Raw genomic sequence first — 23,396 nt, forward strand, 5'->3', positions numbered from 1 at the left:
CTCCCACGCCTAAATCCATGTCCACTGGGCTAGAGCGGTAGATGAGCTGCAGGCAGTCGGGGCTAGGAAAGAGCTGCCTGGCAGAGCCTGTGTGTGCCCTTCAGCTTTCTGGCTGCTGTCAAAGAGATTACCTGTTCCCTAGAGGGATAACAAACTGAGGCTTTCGTCCCTGTCCAGCTGCCAGTGTCCACAAACACAGTGATCTGTGCTGTTTCTCACTCCCTTTCAACTTCAACAGGAATTGGCCAATGAGTTCAAAAGCTCACGAGGAGAGGGGGGCTTCCAAATGGACAAACACTGGATGGCACAGGCAATTTCCTTAGGACAACAGCCCAAAACTCCACCAGTGTGGAAACCTCTCCCAAGAGGCTGAGCTATTTTCTTTCCTGGTTTGAGCTGGACGTGGAAGAAACAGCAAGGCAGCGCACATGAGACCACTTCCAGTTCTGCCTAGGACAGAGATCCAGCTGTGAGCAGTAGGATTTCTCAAAGCAGCGAGGTTTGGTTAGAACTTGCTCCTTTCCATCTGGGCCAAAAGAGACACAGAATGATCTTTGATTTGAAAATATTCTTGATGCTCAGATTTTTCACTTCTGAGTCCAGTTGCTTCATTTATAACACTGGTTTGGTCCATGTGTCACCAGAAGCAGACAGAAGGTGATACCAGCATTGAGAGTGATGCAGTCCCTGGTGACAGGGCTGGAAGGGCTGAAGTTTGTAATTATTCATAGATAAAAGAACATTTTGTAGTGAAGGCCTGAGTCCAGTTTGGGGCTCCCCAGTTCAAGAGAGACAGAGACCTACTGGAATGAGTCCAACAGAGAGCCAGGAGGATGCTTAGGGGACTTGAGCATCTCCCCTGGGAAGAGAGACTGAGAGCCCTGGGGCTGTTTAGTCTGGAGAAGAGAAGGCTGAGAGGGGATCTGATCAATGTCTATCAATAGCTGAGGGGTGGGTGTCAAGGGGAAGGGGCCAGGCTCTTTTGGGTGGTTCATAGTGATTAGACAAGGAACAAGAGGTACAAGCTTGACCATAGAAGATTTCAGCTCAACATGAGGAGAAACTTCTTTCCAGTGAGGGTGGCAGAGCCCTGGAGCAGGCTGCCCAGAGAAGTTGTGGAGTCTCCCTCTCTGGAGCCTTTCCAACCCCACCTGGATGCATTCCTGTGTGGACTACTCTGGGTGCTCCTGCTCTGGCAGGGGGTCGGACTGGATGATTTCTGGAGGTCCCTTCCAACGTCTAATGTACTGTGGTACTGTGATTAACATACTGTGGGCTCCTGTGGCTTTTCAAAGCCACCATGGAGCCAGAGGGTGTTGTGCCACTCCTTGGCCTCTCTTGTCCTCTTGGGGAGCACAGCATGGGAGACATCTGGGTGGGCTCAGCTCCACTGCCATGGTGCAGCCTGAACAACAGCAAGTGGGCAGTAATCTCATTTGCTGTAGCACCAGCACAGCAAGCAGCCCATGAACTGGATCGACAAAGGTAAGATAAAGATCATGTTGAACTCTAATGGTCAGTCTCTGAAGAGAATCCTTCTTTTCTTCCAAGCCTGAACATTTGAGGACAGATCCATTTCTCCTCCTGGCTCTGCTGGTTTATTTCCCTGTCAAACTACCTCCTTGATGGTGTCTCCTGCTCACCCTCCAGCTTCGTCTGTTTGCTCAAAAGAAACATCTCATAAAGAGAGATGCTTATCCTGAAAAAACTACCAGAGGATAAAAAAAAAAGATTGGGTTGAAAAAACAGCATTGGGAGTGTTGGAGAAAGTGCTGAATGACTTTTCTGGCACTCCCTTGGAAGAAGAGGACAGAAGCACGTAGAGAGATGGAGCTCTGCTTTTTCACATGTGCTGCTGCCACCACTCTGTCCCATTTTGCACAGGCCAAGGTCCGCATGCCCATGAGGTGTTCATCACCCTGCCCACGGGTGGGTTTGGCTCCCTTAGAGCTGTTCAGCTATCCCTGCAGCACATCACAGTGGAAACTGATTTGTGTTCCACTTGCAAGGTGCCAAAGGCATCCTGGCTGGGATCAGCAATGCTGTGTCCAGCAGGAGCAGGCAGGGGATTGTCCCCTGGCACTCAGCTCTGCTCAGGCCACACCTGGAGTGTTGTGTCCAGTTCTGGGCACCTCAATGCAAGAGAGATGTGGAGGTGCTGGAGCCAGGGCAGAGGAGGGCAAGGAAGCTGGGAAGGGCCTGGAGAAGAAATCTGATGAAGAGAGACTGAAGGAGCTGGGGATGGTTAGATTGGAAAAGAGAAGACTGAGAGGAGACCTCCTGGCTGTCTGCAACTACCTGAAAGGAGGTTGTGGAGAGGCTGCTGCTGGTCTCTTCTCACAGGTCATTAGCGATAGAACAAGAGGGAATGGCCTCAAGCTGCCACTGGGTAGGTTCAGACTAGACAGTAGGAAGATTTTTTTCCCAGCAAGAGTGTTCAGCAATTGGAATGTGCTGGGCAGGGAGGTGGTGGAGTCCCCAAGCCTGGATGTGTTTGAAGGTGGTTTGGATGTGGTGCTTGGGGCTCTGGTTTAGGAGTGAGCCTTGTAGAGTAGGGTTCATGGTTGGAGTTGGTGATCCTGAGGGGCTTGTCCAACCTGAATGGTTCTGTGATTCTGTTTTCACCCAAAGACATTCCCATCCCACAGCTATCATCCAGGCTGATGAAAACAGTGAACCCTGGACAGAGGGAAGGTACAGGATGTGGTTGTGTTAGCAGAGCTGGTGTGCAGGTGGCAAGGCCTCCCAGTAGAGCAGCCAAGGGTCAGGAAACATGTGGAGCCAGTGGGGCGGAAGAGAAAGTCCTAAGCCTGGCCTCAGCTTTCCTGCTGACAAACATTTCCAAGAGGAAGGCTGGAGGCTACTGCAAGTGACTCTGGCTGGCTGCACCAGGAGAGGGTGGGCAACCTTCTTACTTATCTGTGCTTGCCTGGCCAGCTGGGGCCATGCTTAATAGGTCAAATGGATTAAGTAAGGGAAGCAGAGTCCTTTAACAGCACCACAGGATGTTAGGGGTTGGAAGGGACCTCCAGAGATCATCCAGTCCAACCCCCCTGCCAGAGCAGGACCAGAGAATCCAGCACAGGTCACACAGGAACACATCCAGATGGGGCTGGAAAGGCTCCAGAGAAGGAGACTCCACAACCTCTCGGGCAGCCTGCTCCAGGGCTCTGAGACCCTCCCAGGGAAGAAGTTCCTCCTCATGCTGAGGTGGAACCTCCTGTGCTGGAGTTTCCATCCATTGCCCCTTGTCCTATGCCAGGGTGCAAGTGAGCAGAGCCTGTCCCCTCCCTCTTGACCCCCAGCCCTCAGCTATTGATAGATATTGATTAAATCCCCTCTCAGCCTCTTCTCCAGACTGAACAGCCCCAGGGCTCTCAGCCTCTCCTCACAGGGCAGTGCTCCAGTCCCTTCAGCATTATTGTAGCCCTCCATTGGACTCTCTCCAGCAGATCCCTGTCCCTCTTGAACTGGGGAGCCCAGAACTGGATGCAGTATTGCAGGTGAGGTCTCAGCAGGACAGAGTAGAGGAGGAGGAGAACCTCACTGGATCTGCTGGACACACTCTGAATGCACCCCAGGATCCCATTGGCCTTCTTGGCCACCAGGGCACATTGCTGTCCCATGCAGAACTTGCTGTCCACCAGCACTCCCAGGTCCTTCTCCACAGGGCTGCTGTGTCGGTGTGAGCTGAAATTCCCCCCCCACCAACAATAACCAGGCTAGCCCAGTCTGGAAGCAAATGAAAAGCTCTCAGCTTTTAATCAGGACCTGTCACCTTCCTCCCCCTTACTAGCTGGAAGCCATAACTTTATCTATTCCCACTTGCTTCCTTTAATAGCTGGATAATGTTTTTATACCCTATTAGGCATGTTATTCTCCTCTACCATATTTTGACATCCATACCTCAGGTTTGCCCGAATTTTTCTTGCAGCAGCTCAATCAAAATATTTTCACAGCTTTGTATGGAAAAAAAAAAATCTAGTGACGGACAGGATGACAAGAAGGTAGCAAAGGTGCAGTTAAAGTGTGTGAATAAAAGTAAATGGCTGTAATGGATGAGGCAGAGGGAAGGGAACGTGGAGCCAGGGAGGGTTATTCAGCATAGTGACTGTTCATGGATCTGTGGATGCTGGAGTCCATCCCTGTTGGGTTAAAAAAGTTACTGAGTTATTGCAAATTCAAGGAATTCAGAAGTGGCAAGCCTGTGCTTACATTCTCACCCTTTGCAAAGCAAATGCTCCTGGGTTTCTAAAGTCATCTAAAGTAAAATAAGTCTTGTTGGAAAGTATCAGTGACCCCAAGCTCAACATCTTCCTTCCTCAAACCTCTCAGTTACCTTTTTCTTGGCATGAATGTCAAAGAAGCAGGAGGTCTGTGGTGCCAACCCTTCAGGGCTGGCACAGTGCTTCCTGACAGAAAGGCTCTCATTTCAGCCTGATGGAGAATTTCTGCTGACTCTCATCTTGTGGCATTTTACAGACAAAAGTCTAAAACGAGAGCATCTGAAGTCTGTGACAGTCACATCAAGTTCCCAGCCTTAATGGTTCCTTGTGTCTGTAACTCCCAGAGCTCTGTCTTCAGCAGAGTCCTTCCTAGCAGCCTAAGCCTGGAGATTTGGAATCCCTCTCTGCTTTTGACCCTGAGTAGCTGCCCCCCTTGGAGTCACAATTGCCATCTCACCTCTTAGCTGTCCCCCTTGGAGTCACAATTGCCATCTCACCTCTTAGCTGCCCCCCTTGGAGTCACAATTGCCATCTCACCTCTTAGCTGCCCCCCTTGGAGTCACAATTGCCATCTCACCTCTTAGCTGGCACCTTGGAGTCACAATTGCCATCTCACCACTTAGCTGGCACCTTGGAGTCACAATTGCCATCTCACATCTTAGCTGGCACCTTGGAGTCACAATTGCCATCTCACCTCTTAGCTGCCCCCCTTGGAGTCACAATTGCCATCTCACCTCTTAGCTGGCACCCTTGGAGTCACAATTGCCATCTCACCACTTAGCTGGCACCTTGGAGTCACAATTGCCATCTCACATCTTAGCTGGCACCTTGGAGTCACAATTGCCATCTCACCTCTTAGCTGGCACCCTTGGAGTCACAATTGCCATCTCACCTCTTAGCTGCCCCCTTGGAGTCACAATTGCCATCTCACATCTTAGCTGGCACCCTTGGAGTCACAATTGCCATCTCACCTCTTAGCTGGCACCTTGGAGTCACAATTGCCATCTCACATCTTAGCTGCCCTTGGAGTCACAATTGCCATCTCACCTCTTAGCTGCCCCCTTGGAGTCACAATTGCCATCTCACCTCTTAGCTGCCCCCTTGGAGTCACAATTGCCATCTCACCTCTTAGCTGCCCCCCTTGGAGTCACAATTGCCATCTCACCTCTTAGCTGGCACCTTGGAGTCACAATTGCCATCTCACCTCTTAGCTGCCCCCTTGGAGTCACAATTGCCATCTCACCTCTTAGCTGGCACCCTTGGAGTCACAATTGCCATCTCACATCTTAGCTGGCACCTTGGAGTCACAATTGCCATCTCACCTCTTAGCAGGCCCCCTTGGAGTCACAATTGCCATCTCACCTCTTAGCTGGCCCCCTTGGAGTCACAATTGCCATCTCACATCTTAGCTGGCACCTTGGAGTCACAATTGCCATCTCACCTCTTAGCTGCCCCCTTGGAGTCACAATTGCCATCTCACCTCTTAGCTGGCACCTTGGAGTCACAATTGCCATCTCACCTCTTAGCTGTCCCCCTTGGAGTCACAATTGCCATCTCACATCTTAGCTGGCACCTTGGAGTCACAATTGCCATCTCACCTCTTAGCTGGCACCTTGGAGTCACAATTGCCATCTCACCTCTTAGCTGCCCTGGAGTCACAATTGCCATCTCACCTCTTAGCTGCCCCCTTGGAGTCACAATTGCCATCTCACCTCTTAGCTGCCCCCCTTGGAGTCACAATTGCCATCTCACCTCTTAGCTGCCCCCCTTGGAGTCACAATTGCCATCTCACCTCTTAGCTGCCCCCCTTGGAGTCACAATTGCCATCTCACCTCTTAGCTGTCCCCCTTGGAGTCACAATTGCCATCTCACCTCTTAGCTGGCACCTTGGAGTCACAATTGCCATCTCACCTCTTAGCTGTCCCCCTTGGAGTCACAATTGCCATCTCACATCTTAGCTGGCACCTTGGAGTCACAATTGCCATCTCACCTCTTAGCTGGCACCTTGGAGTCACAATTGCCATCTCACCTCTTAGCTGGCCCCCTTGGAGTCACAATTGCCATCTCACCTCTTAGCTGGCCCCCTTGGAGTCACAATTGCCATCTCACCTCTTAGCTGGTCCCCTTGGAGTCACAATTGCCATCTCACCTCTTAGCTGGTCCCCTTGGAGTCACAATTGCCATCTCACCTCTTAGCTGGTCCCCTTGGAGTCACAATTGCCATCTCACCTCTTAGCTGTCCCCCTTGGAGTCACAATTGCCATCTCACCTCTTAGCTGGCCCCCTTGGAGTCACAATTGCCATCTCACCTCTTAGCTGCCCCCTTGGAGTCACAATTGCCATCTCACCTCTTAGCTGCCCCCTTGGAGTCACAATTGCCATCTCACCTCTTAGCTGCCCCCTTGGAGTCACAATTGCCATCTCACCTCTTAGCTGCCCCCTTGGAGTCACAATTGCCATCTCACCTCTTAGCTGCCCCCTTGGAGTCACAATTGCCATCTCACCTCTTAGCTGGCACCCTTGGAGTCACAATTGCCATCTCACCTCTTAGCTGGCACCTTGGAGTCACAATTGCCATCTCACCTCTTAGCTGTCCCCCTTGGAGTCACAATTGCCATCTTACCTCTTAGCTGCCCCATTGGAGTCACAATTGCCATCTCACCTCTTAGCTGCCCCCCTTGGAGTCACAATTGCCATCTCACCTCTTAGCTGGCCCCCTTGGAGTCACAATTGCCATCTCACCTCTTAGCTGGTCCCCTTGGAGTCACAATTGCCATCTCACCTCTTAGCTGCCCCCCTTGGAGTCACAATTGCCATCTCACCTCTTAGCTGCCCCCCTTGGAGTCACAATTGCCATCTCACCTCTTAGCTGCCCCCCTTGGAGTCACAATTGCCATCTCACCTCTTAGCTGCCCCATTGGAGTCACAATTGCCATCTCACCTCTTAGCTGCCCCCCTTGGAGTCACAATTGCCATCTCACCTCTTAGCTGGCACCTTGGAGTCACAATTGCCATCTCACCTCTTAGCTGCCCCCCTTGGAGTCACAATTGCCATCTCACCTCTTAGCTGGCACCTTGGAGTCACAATTGCCATCTCACCTCTTAGCTGCCCCCCTTGGAGTCACAATTGCCATCTCACCTCTTAGCTGGCACCTTGGAGTCACAATTGCCATCTCACCTCTTAGCTGCCCCCCTTGGAGTCACAATTGCCATCTCACCTCTTAGCTGCCCCCTTGGAGTCACAATTGCCATCTCACCTCTTAGCTGGCCCCCTTGGAGTCACAATTGCCATCTCACCTCTTAGCTGGCCCCCTTGGAGTCACAATTGCCATCTCACCTCTTAGCTGCCCCCTTGGAGTCACAATTGCCATCTCACCTCTTAGCTGTCCCCCTTGGAGTCACAATTGCCATCTCACCTCTTAGCTGTCCCCCTTGGAGTCACAATTGCCATCTCACCTCTTAGCTGTCCCCCTTGGAGTCACAATTGCCATCTCACCTCTTAGCTGCCCCCTTGGAGTCACAATTGCCATCTCACCTCTTAGCTGCCCCCTTGGAGTCACAATTGCCATCTCACCTCTTAGCTGTCCCCCTTGGAGTCACAATTGCCATCTCACCTCTTAGCTGGCCCCCTTGGAGTCACAATTGCCATCTCACCTCTTAGCTGGCACCTTGGAGTCACAATTGCCATCTCACCTCTTAGCTGCCCCCTTGGAGTCACAATTGCCATCTCACCTCTTAGCTGGCACCTTGGAGTCACAATTGCCATCTCACCTCTTAGCTGCCCCCCTTGGAGTCACAATTGCCATCTCACCTCTTAGCTGCCCCTGGAGTCACAATTGCCATCTCACCTCTTAGCTGTCCCCCTTGGAGTCACAATTGCCATCTCACCTCTTAGCTGTCCCCCTTGGAGTCACAATTGCCATCTCACCTCTTAGCTGGCCCCCTTGGAGTCACAATTGCCATCTCACCTCTTAGCTGCCCCCCTTGGAGTCACAATTGCCATCTCACCTCTTAGCTGGCCCCCTTGGAGTCACAATTGCCATCTCACCTCTTAGCTGGCACCTTGGAGTCACAATTGCCATCTCACCTCTTAGCTGGCCCCCTTGGAGTCACAATTGCCATCTCACCTCTTAGCTGGCACCCTTGGAGTCACAATTGCCATCTCACCACTTAGCTGGCACCTTGGAGTCACAATTGCCATCTCACCTCTTAGCTGGTCCCCTTGGAGTCACAATTGCCATCTCACCTCTTAGCTGCCCCCTTGGAGTCACAATTGCCATCTCACCTCTTAGCTGGTCCCCTTGGAGTCACAATTGCCATCTCACCTCTTAGCTGCCCCCCTTGGAGTCACAATTGCCATCTCACCTCTTAGCTGTCCCCCTTGGAGTCACAATTGCCATCTCACCTCTTAGCTGGCACCTTGGAGTCACAATTGCCATCTCACCTCTTAGCTGGCCCCCTTGGAGTCACAATTGCCATCTCACCTCTTAGCTGGCACCCTTGGAGTCACAATTGCCATCTCACCTCTTAGCTGGCACCTTGGAGTCACAATTGCCATCTCACCTCTTAGCTGCCCCCTTGGAGTCACAATTGCCATCTCACCTCTTAGCTGTCCCCCTTGGAGTCACAATTGCCATCTCACCTCTTAGCTGTCCCCCTTGGAGTCACAATTGCCATCTCACCTCTTAGCTGTCCCCTTGGAGTCACAATTGCCATCTCACCTCTTAGCTGCCCCCCTTGGAGTCACAATTGCCATCTCACCTCTTAGCTGGCACCTTGGAGTCACAATTGCCATCTCACCTCTTAGCTGCCCCCTGGAGTCACAATTGCCATCTCACCTCTTAGCTGGCACCTTGGAGTCACAATTGCCATCTCACCTCTTAGCTGCCCCCTTGGAGTCACAATTGCCATCTCACCTCTTAGCTGGCACCTTGGAGTCACAATTGCCATCTCACCTCTTAGCTGCCCCCCTTGGAGTCACAATTGCCATCTCACCTCTTAGCTGCCCCCTTGGAGTCACAATTGCCATCTCACCTCTTAGCTGCCCCCCTTGGAGTCACAATTGCCATCTCACCTCTTAGCTGGCCACCTTGGAGTCACAATTGCCATCTCACCTCTTAGCTGGCCCCTTGGAGTCACAATTGCCATCTCACCTCTTAGCTGCCCCCTTGGAGTCACAATTGCCATCTCACCTCTTAGCTGGCCCCCTTGGAGTCACAATTGCCATCTCACCTCTTAGCTGTCCCCCTTGGGTCACAATTGCCATCTCACCTTAGTGCCCCTGAGTCACAATTGCCATCTCACCTCTTAGCTGCCCCCCTTGGAGTCACAATTGCCATCTCACCTCTTAGCTGGCACCTTGGAGTCACAATTGCCATCTCACCTCTTAGCTGGCACCCTTGGAGTCACAATTGCCATCTCACCTCTTGGCTGGCACCTTGGAGTCACAATTGCCATCTCACCTCTTAGCTGGCACCTTGGAGTCACAATTGCCATCTCACCTCTTAGCTGTCCCCTTGGAGTCACAATTGCCATCTCACCTCTTAGCTGGCACCCTTGGAGTCACAATTGCCATCTCACCTCTTAGCTGGCACCTTGGAGTCACAATTGCCATCTCACCTCTTAGCTGGCCCCCTTGGAGTCACAATTGCCATCTCACCTCTTAGCTGCCCCCTTGGAGTCACAATTGCCATCTCACCTCTTAGCTGTCCCCCTTGGAGTCACAATTGCCATCTCACCTCTTAGCTGGCCCCCTTGGAGTCACAATTGCCATCTCACCTCTTAGCTGGCCCCTTGGAGTCACAATTGCCATCTCACCTCTTAGCTGCCCCCCTTGGAGTCACAATTGCCATCTCACCTCTTAGCTGGCACCTTGGAGTCACAATTGCCATCTCACCTCTTAGCTGCCCCCCTTGGAGTCACAATTGCCATCTCACCTCTTAGCTGTCCCCCTTGGAGTCACAATTGCCATCTCACCTCTTAGCTGGTCCCCTTGGAGTCACAATTGCCATCTCACCTCTTAGCTGGCACCTTGGAGTCACAATTGCCATCTCACCTCTTAGCTGTCCCCCTTGGAGTCACAATTGCCATCTCACCTCTTAGCTGCCCCCCTTGGAGTCACAATTGCCATCTCACCTCTTAGCTGCCCCCCTTGGAGTCACAATTGCCATCTCACCTCTTAGCTGGTCCCCTTGGAGTCACAATTGCCATCTCACCTCTTAGCTGGCACCTTGGAGTCACAATTGCCATCTCACCTCTTAGCTGGCACCCTTGGAGTCACAATTGCCATCTTACCTCTTAGCTGGCACCTTGGAGTCACAATTGCCATCTCACCTCTTAGCTGGCCCCCTTGGAGTCACAATTGCCATCTCACCTCTTAGCTGTCCCCCTTGGAGTCACAATTGCCATCTCACCTCTTAGCTGGCACCTTGGAGTCACAATTGCCATCTCACCTCTTGGCTGGCACCCTGTCCCTCTTGGACTCACAGGTGCCATCTCACCTCTTAGCTGCCTAACGTTACTCTGCTAGTCTCAGATGGAACCACTGAAGATTGGGGCTGTTCAGCCTGGAGAAGGGAAGGCTCCAGGGAGTCCTTAGAGCTGCGTTTCAATATGGGGGGGGGGCCTACACGAAGGCTGGGGAGCGGCTGTCCTGAAGGGCCTGTGGGGACAGGATGAGGGGCAGTGGTTTGAAACTCAGATGCTACCACTGAAGCATAACCTCTGCAGAGTAGCAACACTGCATAGGACAGCCTGGCAGCACTCCACCACATGGTCTCCTGTGTATCCCTCTTCCCAGCCTGTGGTGTTTTGTATCCAGGACTTTCCTGGAAAATGTGATCCCAGCGATAGAAAGGAACAGAGCTGGGCCTTCTCCCAGGCTGCTCCTCTGACTGCGGGATGGGTCTGTAGGAAACCCTCCAGCCCCTCCCAAGGGTTTGGGCTTTCCTTAGAGCCTCCTTGGCCTTCTTAGCTTTAGCCAGCTCCCTCTCAATCTGGCTAGGAGGAAAGGAGGGTGCTTATTGCTTGCTAGGAGTGTTACAGGGAAGGGACACCTTGTTTGCTGCCATAGCTGCAAGGAAGGGAAGGGTCATGCATTACTTACAAGCATTGCTAATTTCTGTGTAGTTAATAAACACTATCCTGGTAGAATTCCACAAATACTCCCGACCTCCCATCAAGTACAGCTGGACATGCACATGTATGTGTTATAGCCCCCCAGTTATTGTTTCTCTTCCTAGAATAATCTCAGCACATTGCTGAGGCTGCTGCTGTGTGATCCCAGAATCCCCTCTGGATAACAGTATCACAGTACATGGGAGGTTGGAAGGGACCTCCAGAGATCATCCAGTCCAACCCCCTGCCAGAGCAGGATCACCCAGGGTAGTCTGCACAGGAATGCATCCAGGTGGGGTTGGAAAGGCTCCAGAGAAGGAGACTCCACAACCTCTCTGGGCAGCCTGCTCCAGGGCTCTGTCACCCTCACTGTAAAGAAGTTTCTCCTCATGTTGAACTGAAATCTTCTATGTTCAAGCTTGTACCTCTTGTTCCTTGTCTAATCGCTATGAACCACCCAAAAGAGCCTGGCCCCTTCCCCTTGACACCCACCCCTCAGCTATTGATAGACATTGATCAGATCCCCTCTCAGCCTTCTCTTCTCCAGACTAAACAGCCCCAGGGCTCTCAGTCTCTCTTCACAGGGGAGATGCTCAAGTCCCCTAAGCATCCTCCTGGCTCTCTGTTGGACTCATTCCAGTAGGTCTCTGTCTCTCTTGAACTGGGGACCCCCAAACTGGACACAGGATTGCAGCTGTGGTCTCAGCAGGGCAGAGCAGAGGGGGAGCAGAACCTCCCCAGCCCTGCTGGCCACACTTTTCTTGCTGCACCACAAGCTGTGAGCCCTACTCCAAACTATTCCCTGTCTGCCTCTAACTTCAGCCAGGCTGAAGCTGCTAGTAAACATTCCTCTTCTAGTAGAACTTGGACTTAAATAATGAAGAATGGTGTCCTAGTGGGCTCCCTGGGTTGCTTGTGGTGTTCAAAGGTCAGAGGACATGTCCTAATATTACCTTTTGGCCTTAATGACAATTTTATGCATGACTTCTGTGCATGGTTTGTTTGGGTGTCCCCCTCCAGAAAACAAAGAGGAATGCATTTGTTAACCTTTGGTTGACAGTCTTTGCCAAGACAAAGTCATCAGGCACCAGAGCAAGCATCTAGGCACTTCCTTTTCTTTCCTGTTGATACTTTTCTTCTGGGAGACTCAGTGCTGCACACCAGCACCTGAATGCTCAGGGGGTTCATTTAGCTACAGCCACCCCAGAAACCAGGGAGCAGGTAGTGTGGTGTTTGCTGTGATGGGTCTGCTTGGATGAGAGGTGTCAGAAAATAAACAGGTGTTAAAACCCAGGGTGAGGCCACAAGGATGATCAGAGAGCTGGAGCACCTCTGCTGTGGAGACAGGCTGGAGGAATTGGAGCTGGTCAGCCTGGAAAAGAGAAGGCTCCAGGAAGAAGCTGCATTTCAATATCTGCAGGGGACCTACAGGAATGCTGGGGAGAGACTGTTTGGAAGGGCTTGGAGTGACAGGACAAGGGGCAATGGTTTGAAATTGGGCTAGGGCAGACTGAGGTCGGACATCAGAAGGAAGTTCTGCACCATGAGGGTGGTGAAATACTGCAATAGGCTGCCCAGGGATGTGGTTGAGGCTCCATCCCTGGAGACATTCAAGATCAGACTTGATGTGGCCCTGGGCAGCCTGCTCCTGTTGGAGGTGTCCCTGCTGCCTGCAGGACAAGATGCCCTTGGAGGGTCCCTTCCAACCTGATGCAATCTGTGAAGCTGTAAGCAATCAGTCAACTTGCTCACAAGGCAAACTATGGAGAAAAGAGAGCTTTGGGTTAGGCTTTCTGGTGAAGCCTGTGGTGGGAGAAGTAGGTAGTCTGCTTCCCCAGGCTGTAGCAGGTGATTGCTGTAACTAAAGGAATTTGATGAGCAAATAAGCTGAGCCACTCTCCCTGTTCCCTTTCTAATCTGATTAATTTGTATTCTGGAAGGGGAGTCTGAACAGAAGCCAAACTTGCCACCAGGGGAACAGTTCTGCTCTCTGGAACAAATGATGGCAAATATCTCACGAAAGTAAAACAAGGGAAAAGATTAACAAGCAAATAGGCAATCAGAGAATGGTTGGACTTGAGGATCTTAAAGGTTTTTTCCAACCAAAACAGTTCTGTGGCTCTATGAACTTTTGCCCTTTGTAAGAAAAAGGCTTTTGGGACACGAGTGCTAAAAACCAACTTGCATGTTTCAACTTCAAAGTGATGCATCACGTTGAAGATATCCTACGTGCAAATGAAGCTTCTTTGTAGCATATTTGAAACAAGGTTTCCTCACCAGTGAGATCAAAATAGTTCTCCAGAGAAGAATCAGAGAGCCAGGTGTGCTAGTGTCCCAAAAAGTCTTTAGAAGAATGGCAGAATGATGGAGATCCCTCCTGTATCTTTAGAAGCCCCGAAGTCCTTGATGTGTCCTTTTCTTCACCTTCTGGTTCCTTATGATCCTCTGTCCCTATGTTGCAGGGACCTGACACTATGTCCCACAAGTTTGTTCAGCTACCTGCCAGTTCTCATGGCTGTGAAAATATTTGGGAAGAAAAAGAATTATGTGGAAGGAATCAGAGAATGAGCAGAGGGCTGGAGCACCTGTGCTCTGGAGACAGACTGAGAGTTGGGGTTGTGCAGTCTAGAGAGGAGAAGGCTCCCAGGAGACCTTCTGGTGGCCTTCCAGTATCTGAAGGGGGCTACAAGAAAGCTGGGGAGGGACTTTTTAGGGTGTCAGGGAGTGATAGGACTGGGGGGAATGGAGCAAAACTAGAAGTGGGGAGATTCAGATTGGATGCTAGGAAGAAATTCTTCCCCATGAGGGTGGTGAGACACTGGCACAGGTTGCCCAGGGAGGTGGTGGAAGCCTCATCCCTGGAGGTTTTTGCAGCCAGGCTGGATGTGGCTGTGAGCAACCTGCTGTAGTGTGAGGTGTCCCTGCCCATGGCAGGGGGTTGGAACTGGATGATCCTTGAGGTCCCTTCCAACCCTGACAATTCTGTGATCAGTTTAGACATTTCCTCAACTGGCTGGCAAGCAGCAGTTGGAAAAGAAGCCACATAGCATCCCCACAGGCATTGCACACTGCAGTGGCACTGCACTGGAAAGGCCATCTGACATCCTTTCAAACCATCCTTGTAAAGCCCTGCTAGTACTTAGGCAACTATTGATGCATTTCTGAAGTCCCCAGCAACTTCTGCCCTGAGGGCTCTCCCAGCCGTTCCTAGAGGGCACTAGGGCTGTGCCAGGAATGGTTTGGAGATTGGTTGAGGGATTTTTCCCAGTTTTGTTGCTGAATACACAAGAAATTACAACAAATCCAGTAGAAGTAGAAGAGGTGTCAGCTCAGACTGATCATCTGAGTTCTCCCAGCTGAAAAGAAACCCTGCAGTGTTGTAGGCTGGATGAAATGTGACACTTGACCCAGTGAAGAAGGACTTCTTTTTGGGGTTGTTCTGATAAAGAATAGGAAGCCCCAAATTGTGTTCCTACCTATGATGATCTCCTCTCTAGAACATTAGACTGATTATTTCCTCTTACCCTTGCTGGCTATGAGGATAATTGATCAGGGACCCCCAGCCTTTCCCTACTGGAAGGCTGTTAGCTCATCCTCCTGGCTGATCTCTTCTTCTTCTTCTAGACTGAACAGTCTCAAATCTTGCAGCTTTTGCTCCCAGGCTGGGTTTTCACCATTTCTGACACTTCTTTCCCCTCCTTTGAGTTGCCTCTAATTTCAGATTCTAATCCTGTCCTATGAAGTGCTGGCAGCTTTTTCTTTTTTTCCCACTTGATGTAACCTGTAACTTCTAGGATAGTTTCCTAGGGAAACAGAACTTAACTAATCACATTTTATGTCTGTCTGTTTATTTTTTCTATCTACTTGACTCATAATTTTTTAACCCTTCTGCCAGTTTCAAGCAAACATGACAGTGGTCAAATATCTCTAAGATACTAAGTCCACATGTATTACATTTAAGGAGTGGTGGAATATGGGAGAGACCTCCCGTTAGAGCCCTCACCAGTGGAAAGCTACACAGTGATAACATCCTTAGCAGACACTGCGGCACCTCCATGGCAGAGAGATGCTACAACCAACCTAAAAACCATTGAATTGGAGGTTGTTCCTCATTTCAACATGGGAGGCACCATGCCCCTGGGAGCTGGGCTGCATTGCTTCGCCTCCAGCACAATGACTTCTTCTAAGAATATGTTGGGTAGGCTGGCTCCCTGTCAGATGCAGTCACAGCTTTTACTTCATAACAAACCACTAATAGATGTTTTTGAAAGATTGGTTACCAAGCAGTGACATCATTCCTGGTGATAAAGATGTGCAAGGCAGTGTGGGGAGGATGGAGCCAGGCTCTGCTCAGGGATGTACAAGGACAGGACAGGGGGCACTGGGGGCAAGCTGGAGCAGAGGAGGTGCCATGGGAACAGAAGGGAAAACTTTGTCACTGTGAGGGTGGCAGAGCCCTGGAGCAGGCTGCCCAGAGAGGTTGTGGAGTCTCCTTCTCTGGAGACGTTCCAGACCCACCTGGATGTGTTCCTGTGTGGACTACTCTGGGTGACCCTGCTCTGGCAGGGGGGTTGGACTGGGTGATCTTTGGAGGTCCCTTTCAACCCCTGACATGCTGTGATTCTGCAACTTCCACCATCATGGAAATTCACTTGTGACAGACCTGACTTTGGGTCAGTAGCAATCCTGAGGCACCATGACATAGCAGATGTGTATTTCAGGTTTCCTGATGGTGCTGTTGCAGATTGATCAAACCCCTTCAATACCTGCAGATGTTAGGACCAGAATCCAGGTGACCAGAATCTTTGTGGATCATGTGATGCTTGCTGCCTTGTCCTCCTTCTCCTTCAGTGAAGATGAAGGGAATCAGCATAAAAAGCAACTGAAGATGCTGCTCTCCATGGCTGCAGCATGGAGGTGAGGGTACTCCTGTGAGATGTAAACCTCTTCAAGGGAGGGGATGCAGTGAGAGAATGCTGCACCAGTGAACTGGTGAATAATTAAAAAAAAAAGATATTTTGTTCTTCTCAGTTTTGCCAACCTAGGCTTTGAGACTTCCTCCCACCCAGATTATCAACTTTGAGCTCCCTCAAAAAAAAAAAAAAAAAAAAAAAGAGAGAGAAAAAACCCTTAAAACTTCCATGTCATTTACTTCTGTGTAAGAATCTGTAGCTTGTCACTGTCACCACTTTCCCATCCATTAGCTTGACTGAGCACATGTCCAGAGGCCCAGACACTGAATTACCCTCTGCTTCCTGCTCAGAAGATGATGCCCTAGAGCTGCTTCCTGCTGCAAGTGGGAGAGAAATTTCCAGAGACTTCACCAGAAGTAAACAAATAAAGACATTTGTTCTGCCCCTCAAAGGGAAAACCAGAACAGCTCCTTGAATGGAGAGTGCACAAGACCCTGTTGTGAGCAGCTGCAGACAGTTTTAGGACACGCTGGAGGGAGGCAAATAAACTGGAAGAAGATGAATTTTTCAAAGGAATGGTCCTAAAATTCCACATGTCTCCAACCACAACTGGGTGCTAGGAGTGGAGAGATGTATCCAAGGCAAGTTAGACTAATCTGGGCCTTGGCAGCAATGAATCTGCTCCTCCAGTTTTGTCACCACCAAGCCACTCAGAGGATGTCCACACATGCCAGACTCCCAGCTCCTGTTTGTAGCTGGACATACTCAAACACAAGTGGCACATTCACAGATTCCAGTCAAGGTCTCCACGTTTTTGGCATACTCTGAAAAGAGGGTGACCTAAACCTGTCTGAAAAGGAGTGGTTTGATGCTTTCTCATTCCTGTTTCCATGCCTGTTCTCACCCAGGTCAGTTACTGGTTCATTTCTAGCCGGAAGGAGGGGGTTTGTCCTTTGCAATGCTACTTGCAAACCCTTGCTGAGGTCTCCTTGTGGAGCATGTGTCATGCTAACTGTGTTTCTGATTTTGCACCTGGTTTGTATGAAAAGTGGTGGCACTCAGTGTTAAGTGAATGCCTTCTCACCTTCTTCTTGCAGTGTCATCCTGAATGTGCCTCCACACTCTGCCTGGACAAGGTTTGCCAGTGTGCTAGTGAGGCATGCCTGATAAAAGCCACACCAAGGGGATACTGCCTAGCTCCAAGATTGTTCCAAGGGTGCAGGCTGCAGCGTAGACAGTGCTGAAGGCATCTTCCACCCCTGCATTGGATGCTGAGAGGTTCTTTAGCCTGGAAAAGAGGAGGATCAGGGGAGACCTTATTGCTCTCTACAACTACCTGAAGGGAGGTTGCAGCCAGGTGGGGGTTGGTCTCTTCTCCCAGGCAAGCAGCAACAGAATGAGAGGACACAGTCTCAAGCTGTGCAGGGGGAAGTTTAGGCTTGAGTTTAGAAAGAAGTTCTTCCCAGAAAGAGAGATTGGCCATGGGGATGGGCTGCCCAGGTTGATGGTGGGGTCGATGTCCCTGGAGGTGTTTAAGAAGAGCCTGGATGAGGCACTTGGTGCCATGGTCTGGTTGATGAGATAGGGTTGGCTGATTGGTTGGACTTGATGATCTTGGAGGTCTCTTCCAACCTGGTTGATTCTGTGATTCTGAGGTGTTTGCAGCCCCAGCTGTGGCACAGAGCTGTGACTGCAAGCTGGCTGCTGCAGCCCAGATGTGTTCTGCATGGAACGTTGCCCACTTGCAAGGTTATTGAGCTCTATGGGCTATGGTGAGCTATATGGTGAGCTATATAATGATCTATACATTGAGCTATATTGTTCCCAGTGCCAGCCCTTATCTCCCTCCATGTTGTCACTTGAATAATTAAGCAAAAAAAGGTGTCTTGGCTGCTTTTATGGCTGCAGTTGCTCTGCCCAGGCTCCTTGGCCAGGCTGCCCAGGAGGCGTTGACAGAGCCGAGGAGCCAGGGGAGTCGTGACAGGTCAGGGAGGAGAGGGGAGGGGAGGGGGATAGCCCAGTTCCTCTGCTCCTTCTTTTTGTCTTGTTTTTAATGAGCTATTGGCCACCAGAGGAGCAGATGCATAAACAAAACCTTGCTGGCTCTGTCTGGCCAAGGCGAGGCTTCATGCCCCCTCGCGTTGCAGAAACTGTTCCCGGGGACCATCCACAGACACAGAGCTTGCACTGTGTAGAGGCTGCAACTGAAAGAGGCTGCAGAGAAAGACAAAAATAGCCCCAGGGGCTGGGAACACTCTGATTTCAGGATAGGAGCTGCACTCCAAAGGGCTCTGGGTGCAGAGGATGTCCATCTCATGAAACACAAAGTGATGCACATGGGCTGATTGCAGCCTGGTTGTTGGCTGCCAACTCTCCTGCAGATCTCCAGCCCAGGTTCTGCACTGAGCTGAGGTCTACTTAGTGTAGCAGGAGGGCTGAACATTGGTGGGTTGTCTTCCAGCCTCTCATTTCTTTGCTGGTATTGCCTGGGCAAGGCAGAGACAAATTTTTCTGAACTAACCCAGAACTGCAATATCTTGATGGGATTGCCTTGTTTAAGGCAGGTGAGGGTGCTGACACAGAGGGTGGGGCAGCTTTAGAAGCCATTGTATGCTGGTTTGGGATCCCAGGAAGTTTACCAGATTCAAACTGTCCCTGGAGAGGGAAGAAATCCCACCCTCATGCAATAACAAGAAAATGTTTGCTTTTCTCCCTAGGTCCCCATGGTACAAGCTCTGGTGCAAGCTGGGCTGTGCTAGAAACTCAAGTCTAAAGGATGACACAAAAGCTGTGCAGAGACTGAAGCCTCTGAGGCTGGGTAAGGAAGCTGCCATCACTTGAATCACTGGGGTTTTAGTTTTGTAACCAGACATCTGTTGTCCTACAGCTCTCATGGTAGCAGTGTCTTTAGAAAAGTCTTTCACTTGAGCTTTAGGTGGATGCCTTTCTTCTGTGCTCAAGCTGATTTTCTCTCACAGGTTCCCCGTGGCATCTTCCAGTGACAATTCACTTAGGAAAGCACCACCAAAGGTCATAAGATCACACTGGATGTTAGGGGTTGGAAGGGACCTCCAGAGATCATTGAGTCCAACCCCTCTGCCAGAGCAGGACCAGAGAATCCAGCACAGGTCACACAAGAATGCATCCAGATGGGGCTTGAAAGTCTCCAGAGAGGGAGACTCCACAACCTCTCTGGGCAGCCTGTTCCAGTGCTCTGGGACCCTCCCAGTGAAGAAGTTCCTCCTCATGTTGAGGTGGAACCTCCTGTGCTGGAGTTTCTATCCATTGTCCCTTGTAATATGCCAGGGTGCAAGTGAGCAGAGCCTGTCCCCTCCCTCCTGACCCCCAGCCCTCAGCTATTGACAGACATTGATCAGATACCCCCTCAGCCTTCTCCTCTCCAGACTAACCAGCCCCAGGTCAGGCAGTGCTCCAGTCCCGTCAGCATCCTGGCAGCCCTCCCTTGGATTCTCTCCAGCAGATCCCTGTCCCTCTTGAACTGGAGAGCCAAACCAGAAAACTCGGTGCAGCACTGCACACCTGATACCATACATCCTGTGCGGCTAAAGCCACCTCACATCTTTCCTAGCTCTCACTTTCTGCATTTGCCCAACACCCCTCCAGAGCAGTGATTCTTGTGTTTAAGTGTCTGCAGGGTCTGGGCCACATTCAAGCACAAGGAAGCTGCGCATTGGTGTCACAAATGTCCTCAGCACTATACTGATGGAAACTCATGCAGTGAAGCAGCAGTTCCTGCAGCATGGTTCTAGTTAATGAGATTAAACTGACAGGCAGGCAAAGGACTGAGGGACTGTGTCCCATTTAAGAAGCACAGTGTCAAGAGCAAGATCTCTCCAGGATAACTCAGGGAGATAAAAAAAACCTCAACACACTGTGCTTTTGAAATCTGCACTTCCCTGTGGATGCTCCACGTTCACAACATGAAAGCTCCTTTCTGCCTGCTGTTCAGTTCCATGCCTGCCCTGATGAGCCAGGAGGTTTGTGTGTTTGAGGGGTCATCCCCCCTGCCTCCTTTCCTGCCCTTTCTCAGGACACTGCAGGGCAGAGTGAGGGAGGCAGGGGACATGGCAAATGCCAAAGGGCCCGGGGAGGGCTAGCACTCATCTATCTTAGCTTAGATATGCTTGGGGCAAACAGTAGGTGTTTGTTCCCATAAAGCTCAGGCACCAAAATGATTTTCAGCCAAGAAACCAGTCAAACCCCTCCAAACCACTCAGTCAACAGCAACGACTGTGCAGGGAAACAGAGCCTGAGTGGAACTGCAGTAAGACCCAGCTGCATGCCATCTGCCCACACTTAAGGAGAGTCACTTGTTGAAATCAATACAGTGGCATCTTTTTATTTACAGACTGCACTGATGGAAGCTCCTCGAGGAATGCAGAAAGCAAATTGTTCTCTTTGTAGTCATTCTCCACCAAAGCAGCATCGACCCCACAAAGCAGGTGATCAAAAGCAGGTCCCTTTGCTTCTCACTAGGTATTTACCACCAGCACACAAACCCAGCCTGCAGCCTAGCCTCAGCGAGGGTCTATTGTTTAGTAATCAATGCCAGAGTTCCCCAACTCACTTCGGAATACCAACGACCTGACCTGCAGCACAGTGAAGGGGGGACATTAACGAGGGCTGCAGTGGAGGTGGGGACATTAACGAGGGCTGATGATTGTCTGTTTTAAGAGCTGGGAGGAATGGCAAGAAGCACATTTTGTTTGCATGGTGCCAGCTTGCTGCCTCTGGAACCACATGAGCCTTCTTTGACTTATCATGGATTTTATTGGATCTCTGGGAAAAATCAGTTGAGAAATTTGGCTTCTCCCACTCCCCATATTTTTCTGGGAGCAACAGGGGTGTAATTTCCTTTGAAATTGCACTCATCCCCTCCTCCCCCTCCCAGTACTGCAAAGCAGCTGGAATTGCATAGCATGCAAAATAAAATCACTGCTTCATTAAGTGAGTCATTTGTGGACAAGCTCACATGCAGATTTGCAGGGGGAGAGGAAAATGCAGCATGTATGTACCTGCATGCCTAGCTGTGTATGCAGCCCTCTATGTCTTTCTACCTATTTATCTATGTTTCTGTCCATGCAGATGCATTTATTTCCTCCAGAGGCTTTATGGTTATGAACAGAGCATTAATAACCACGTGTTTATTTTTTCCCAAAGGACTCATGGGCTCCTTCAACAGCCAATGGTTAATAATTCCAATTAAAAGATATAGCTTCAGTTGGGGGAAAGGGGAATGGTTGCTGCCAGCAGGCAGCATGCCCCAGAGAGTGGGACAGGGCTGTTGGGGTTGGGAAGGGTGGCTCTTGCAGGCAGCTGTTGGATCCTATTAGATGTCATGTGGTTGATTTGGTACACTCAACATAATCTGGGGACTCCCATGTCATGAACTCAGTGCTGATGCTGCTGGACACTTAGAATCACAGAACTGTTTCAGCTGGAAAAGACCTCTAAGATGACCAAGTCCAACTGTCAACCTAACACCACCATGGGCATTAAACCATGTCCCCAGGTGACATGTCTACATGTTTTTTGAACCCCTCCTGGGATGGTGACCCCACTACCTCCCTGGGCAGCCTGTTCCAATCTCTGACCACACTTTCCATAAAGATTTTTTCCCTAATCTCCAATCCAGACCTCTCCTGGTGCAATTCCAGGCCATTCCCTCAAATCCAGTTGGATGAAGTCACTGTCAGCAGGAAGATGGCTGCACCCCACAGCATGTGCCCCATGGGGCTGTTCTTTGGGGTCATTTCACAGAATTGAATGGAATTGTTAGGGTTGGAAGGGACCTTGAAGATCATACAGTTCCAACCCCCTGCCATGGGCAGGGACACCTCCCACCAGTCCAGGTTGCTCAAGGCCTGCTGGCCTCCAAGGAGGGGACATCCACAGCCTCCCTGGGCAACCTGTTCCAGTGTCTCCCCACCCTCACTGTAGAGAATTTCTTCCTCATCTCCACCCTCAATCTCCCCTCTTCCAGCTCAAAGACGTTGTCCCTTGTCCCATCCAAATTCCACATGACACAACCCAAAGGGAACATGCACGTGGCACCAGACCCTGGGTTTTGTAGTCGGGCAGCATCATGCCAGGGGGATGCAGGCAGTTGTGAGGTGCAGGAGTTCACTGCTTGCTGAAAGAGGACCAAGGCAGCTCTGTGGGCTTCCAGCCCTGCCGGGGGGATTTGAAGAAACCCCAAACACGTGCGACGAAGCGCAGGTGACGCTGAGTTTCAGCACTGATGGTCACTGTACCTGAGGACCTCCTGCGGCTGGGCAGAGAGGAGAGCTGTCGGCGGTGCCCCCACAAGCAATGCTCTACGGACGGCTCCGCCACCGGACCCTGGGGCGGGGCCGCGGCACAAGCCCCGCCTGGGGGCACTCTCGGGGCGGTGCCGCCCGCCGGGGTCCCGCATCCCCGCCGGGCGGTGCGGCGCGGCTCGTTTCAGCTCGGCTGGGCTCGGCGCGACTTAGCTCGGCTCGCTTCAGCTCAGCTCGGCTCGGCTCGGCTCGGCTGCTGGCCTGCCGGCACCGTCAGGCAGCCTTTGGGTCGCGCCCCGCAGCGCCGGGAGGCGGTGGGATGGAGGTCGGTGCGGCGCGGCTGCTGGCGGTCCTGCTGTGCCTGGCTCCCGGTAAGCTCTCACGGAACCCCAGGCGCCCTTGCGTCCGGCCTGTCGGGGAGCTGCCAGGGGTCGGCAGCCTCACGGGGTCCCGGGGAGAGGGGCGCGGGGGTGATCGGGTGCCGCGAACGGCGCGGGTGTGGGGTTGCCCTGGGGTCGTCCGGGTTGGTAGAGAGGGTGGGACAGGGCGAGTCCCGTCGCGGGACGGGACGCCCAGCGCTGTGGGTTTGCTGTCCACTCCTCTCCTCTCCTGTCCTCTTCCCCTCTGCTGCCCGGCTCGCTGGTGCTGGCCCGTCGGAGAGGGCTGCCTGCCGTGACACAGCGTCCTGCTCGCTTGGCTCCAGCATCAGCTGTCGTTTCCGAGAGCAAAATGTCCCTGGAGCCGCAAAATGTCCCTGGAGCCAAATGCGGGAAAGCCGTCATCAGCGGAGAACCTGCTCGGGATGCCAGCTACGAAGGCATGGGGAAATACCGGGGAAATAGGGAAGGTCCCGGTCTGGC

The 23,396-nt window shown here is 51.4% G+C and overlaps 1 protein-coding gene across 1 annotated transcript in view; it reads left to right on the plus strand.

The window, feature by feature from the left end:
• Positions 1 to 22,855: 22,855 nt before the first annotated feature.
• KDR (kinase insert domain receptor) overlaps positions 22,856 to 23,396 on the plus strand; it is a 51,195-nt gene continuing 50,654 nt past the window's right edge. The window contains exon 1 of the mRNA XM_054383290.1: positions 22,856 to 22,907. Within this exon, the coding sequence (XP_054239265.1) occupies positions 22,856 to 22,907 (52 nt within the window). The remainder of the gene's footprint in view (positions 22,908 to 23,396) is intronic.

Source organism: Indicator indicator, chromosome 8 (genome assembly GCF_027791375.1).
Source record: "Indicator indicator isolate 239-I01 chromosome 8, UM_Iind_1.1, whole genome shotgun sequence".
NCBI classification, from domain to species: domain Eukaryota; kingdom Metazoa; phylum Chordata; class Aves; order Piciformes; family Indicatoridae; genus Indicator; species Indicator indicator.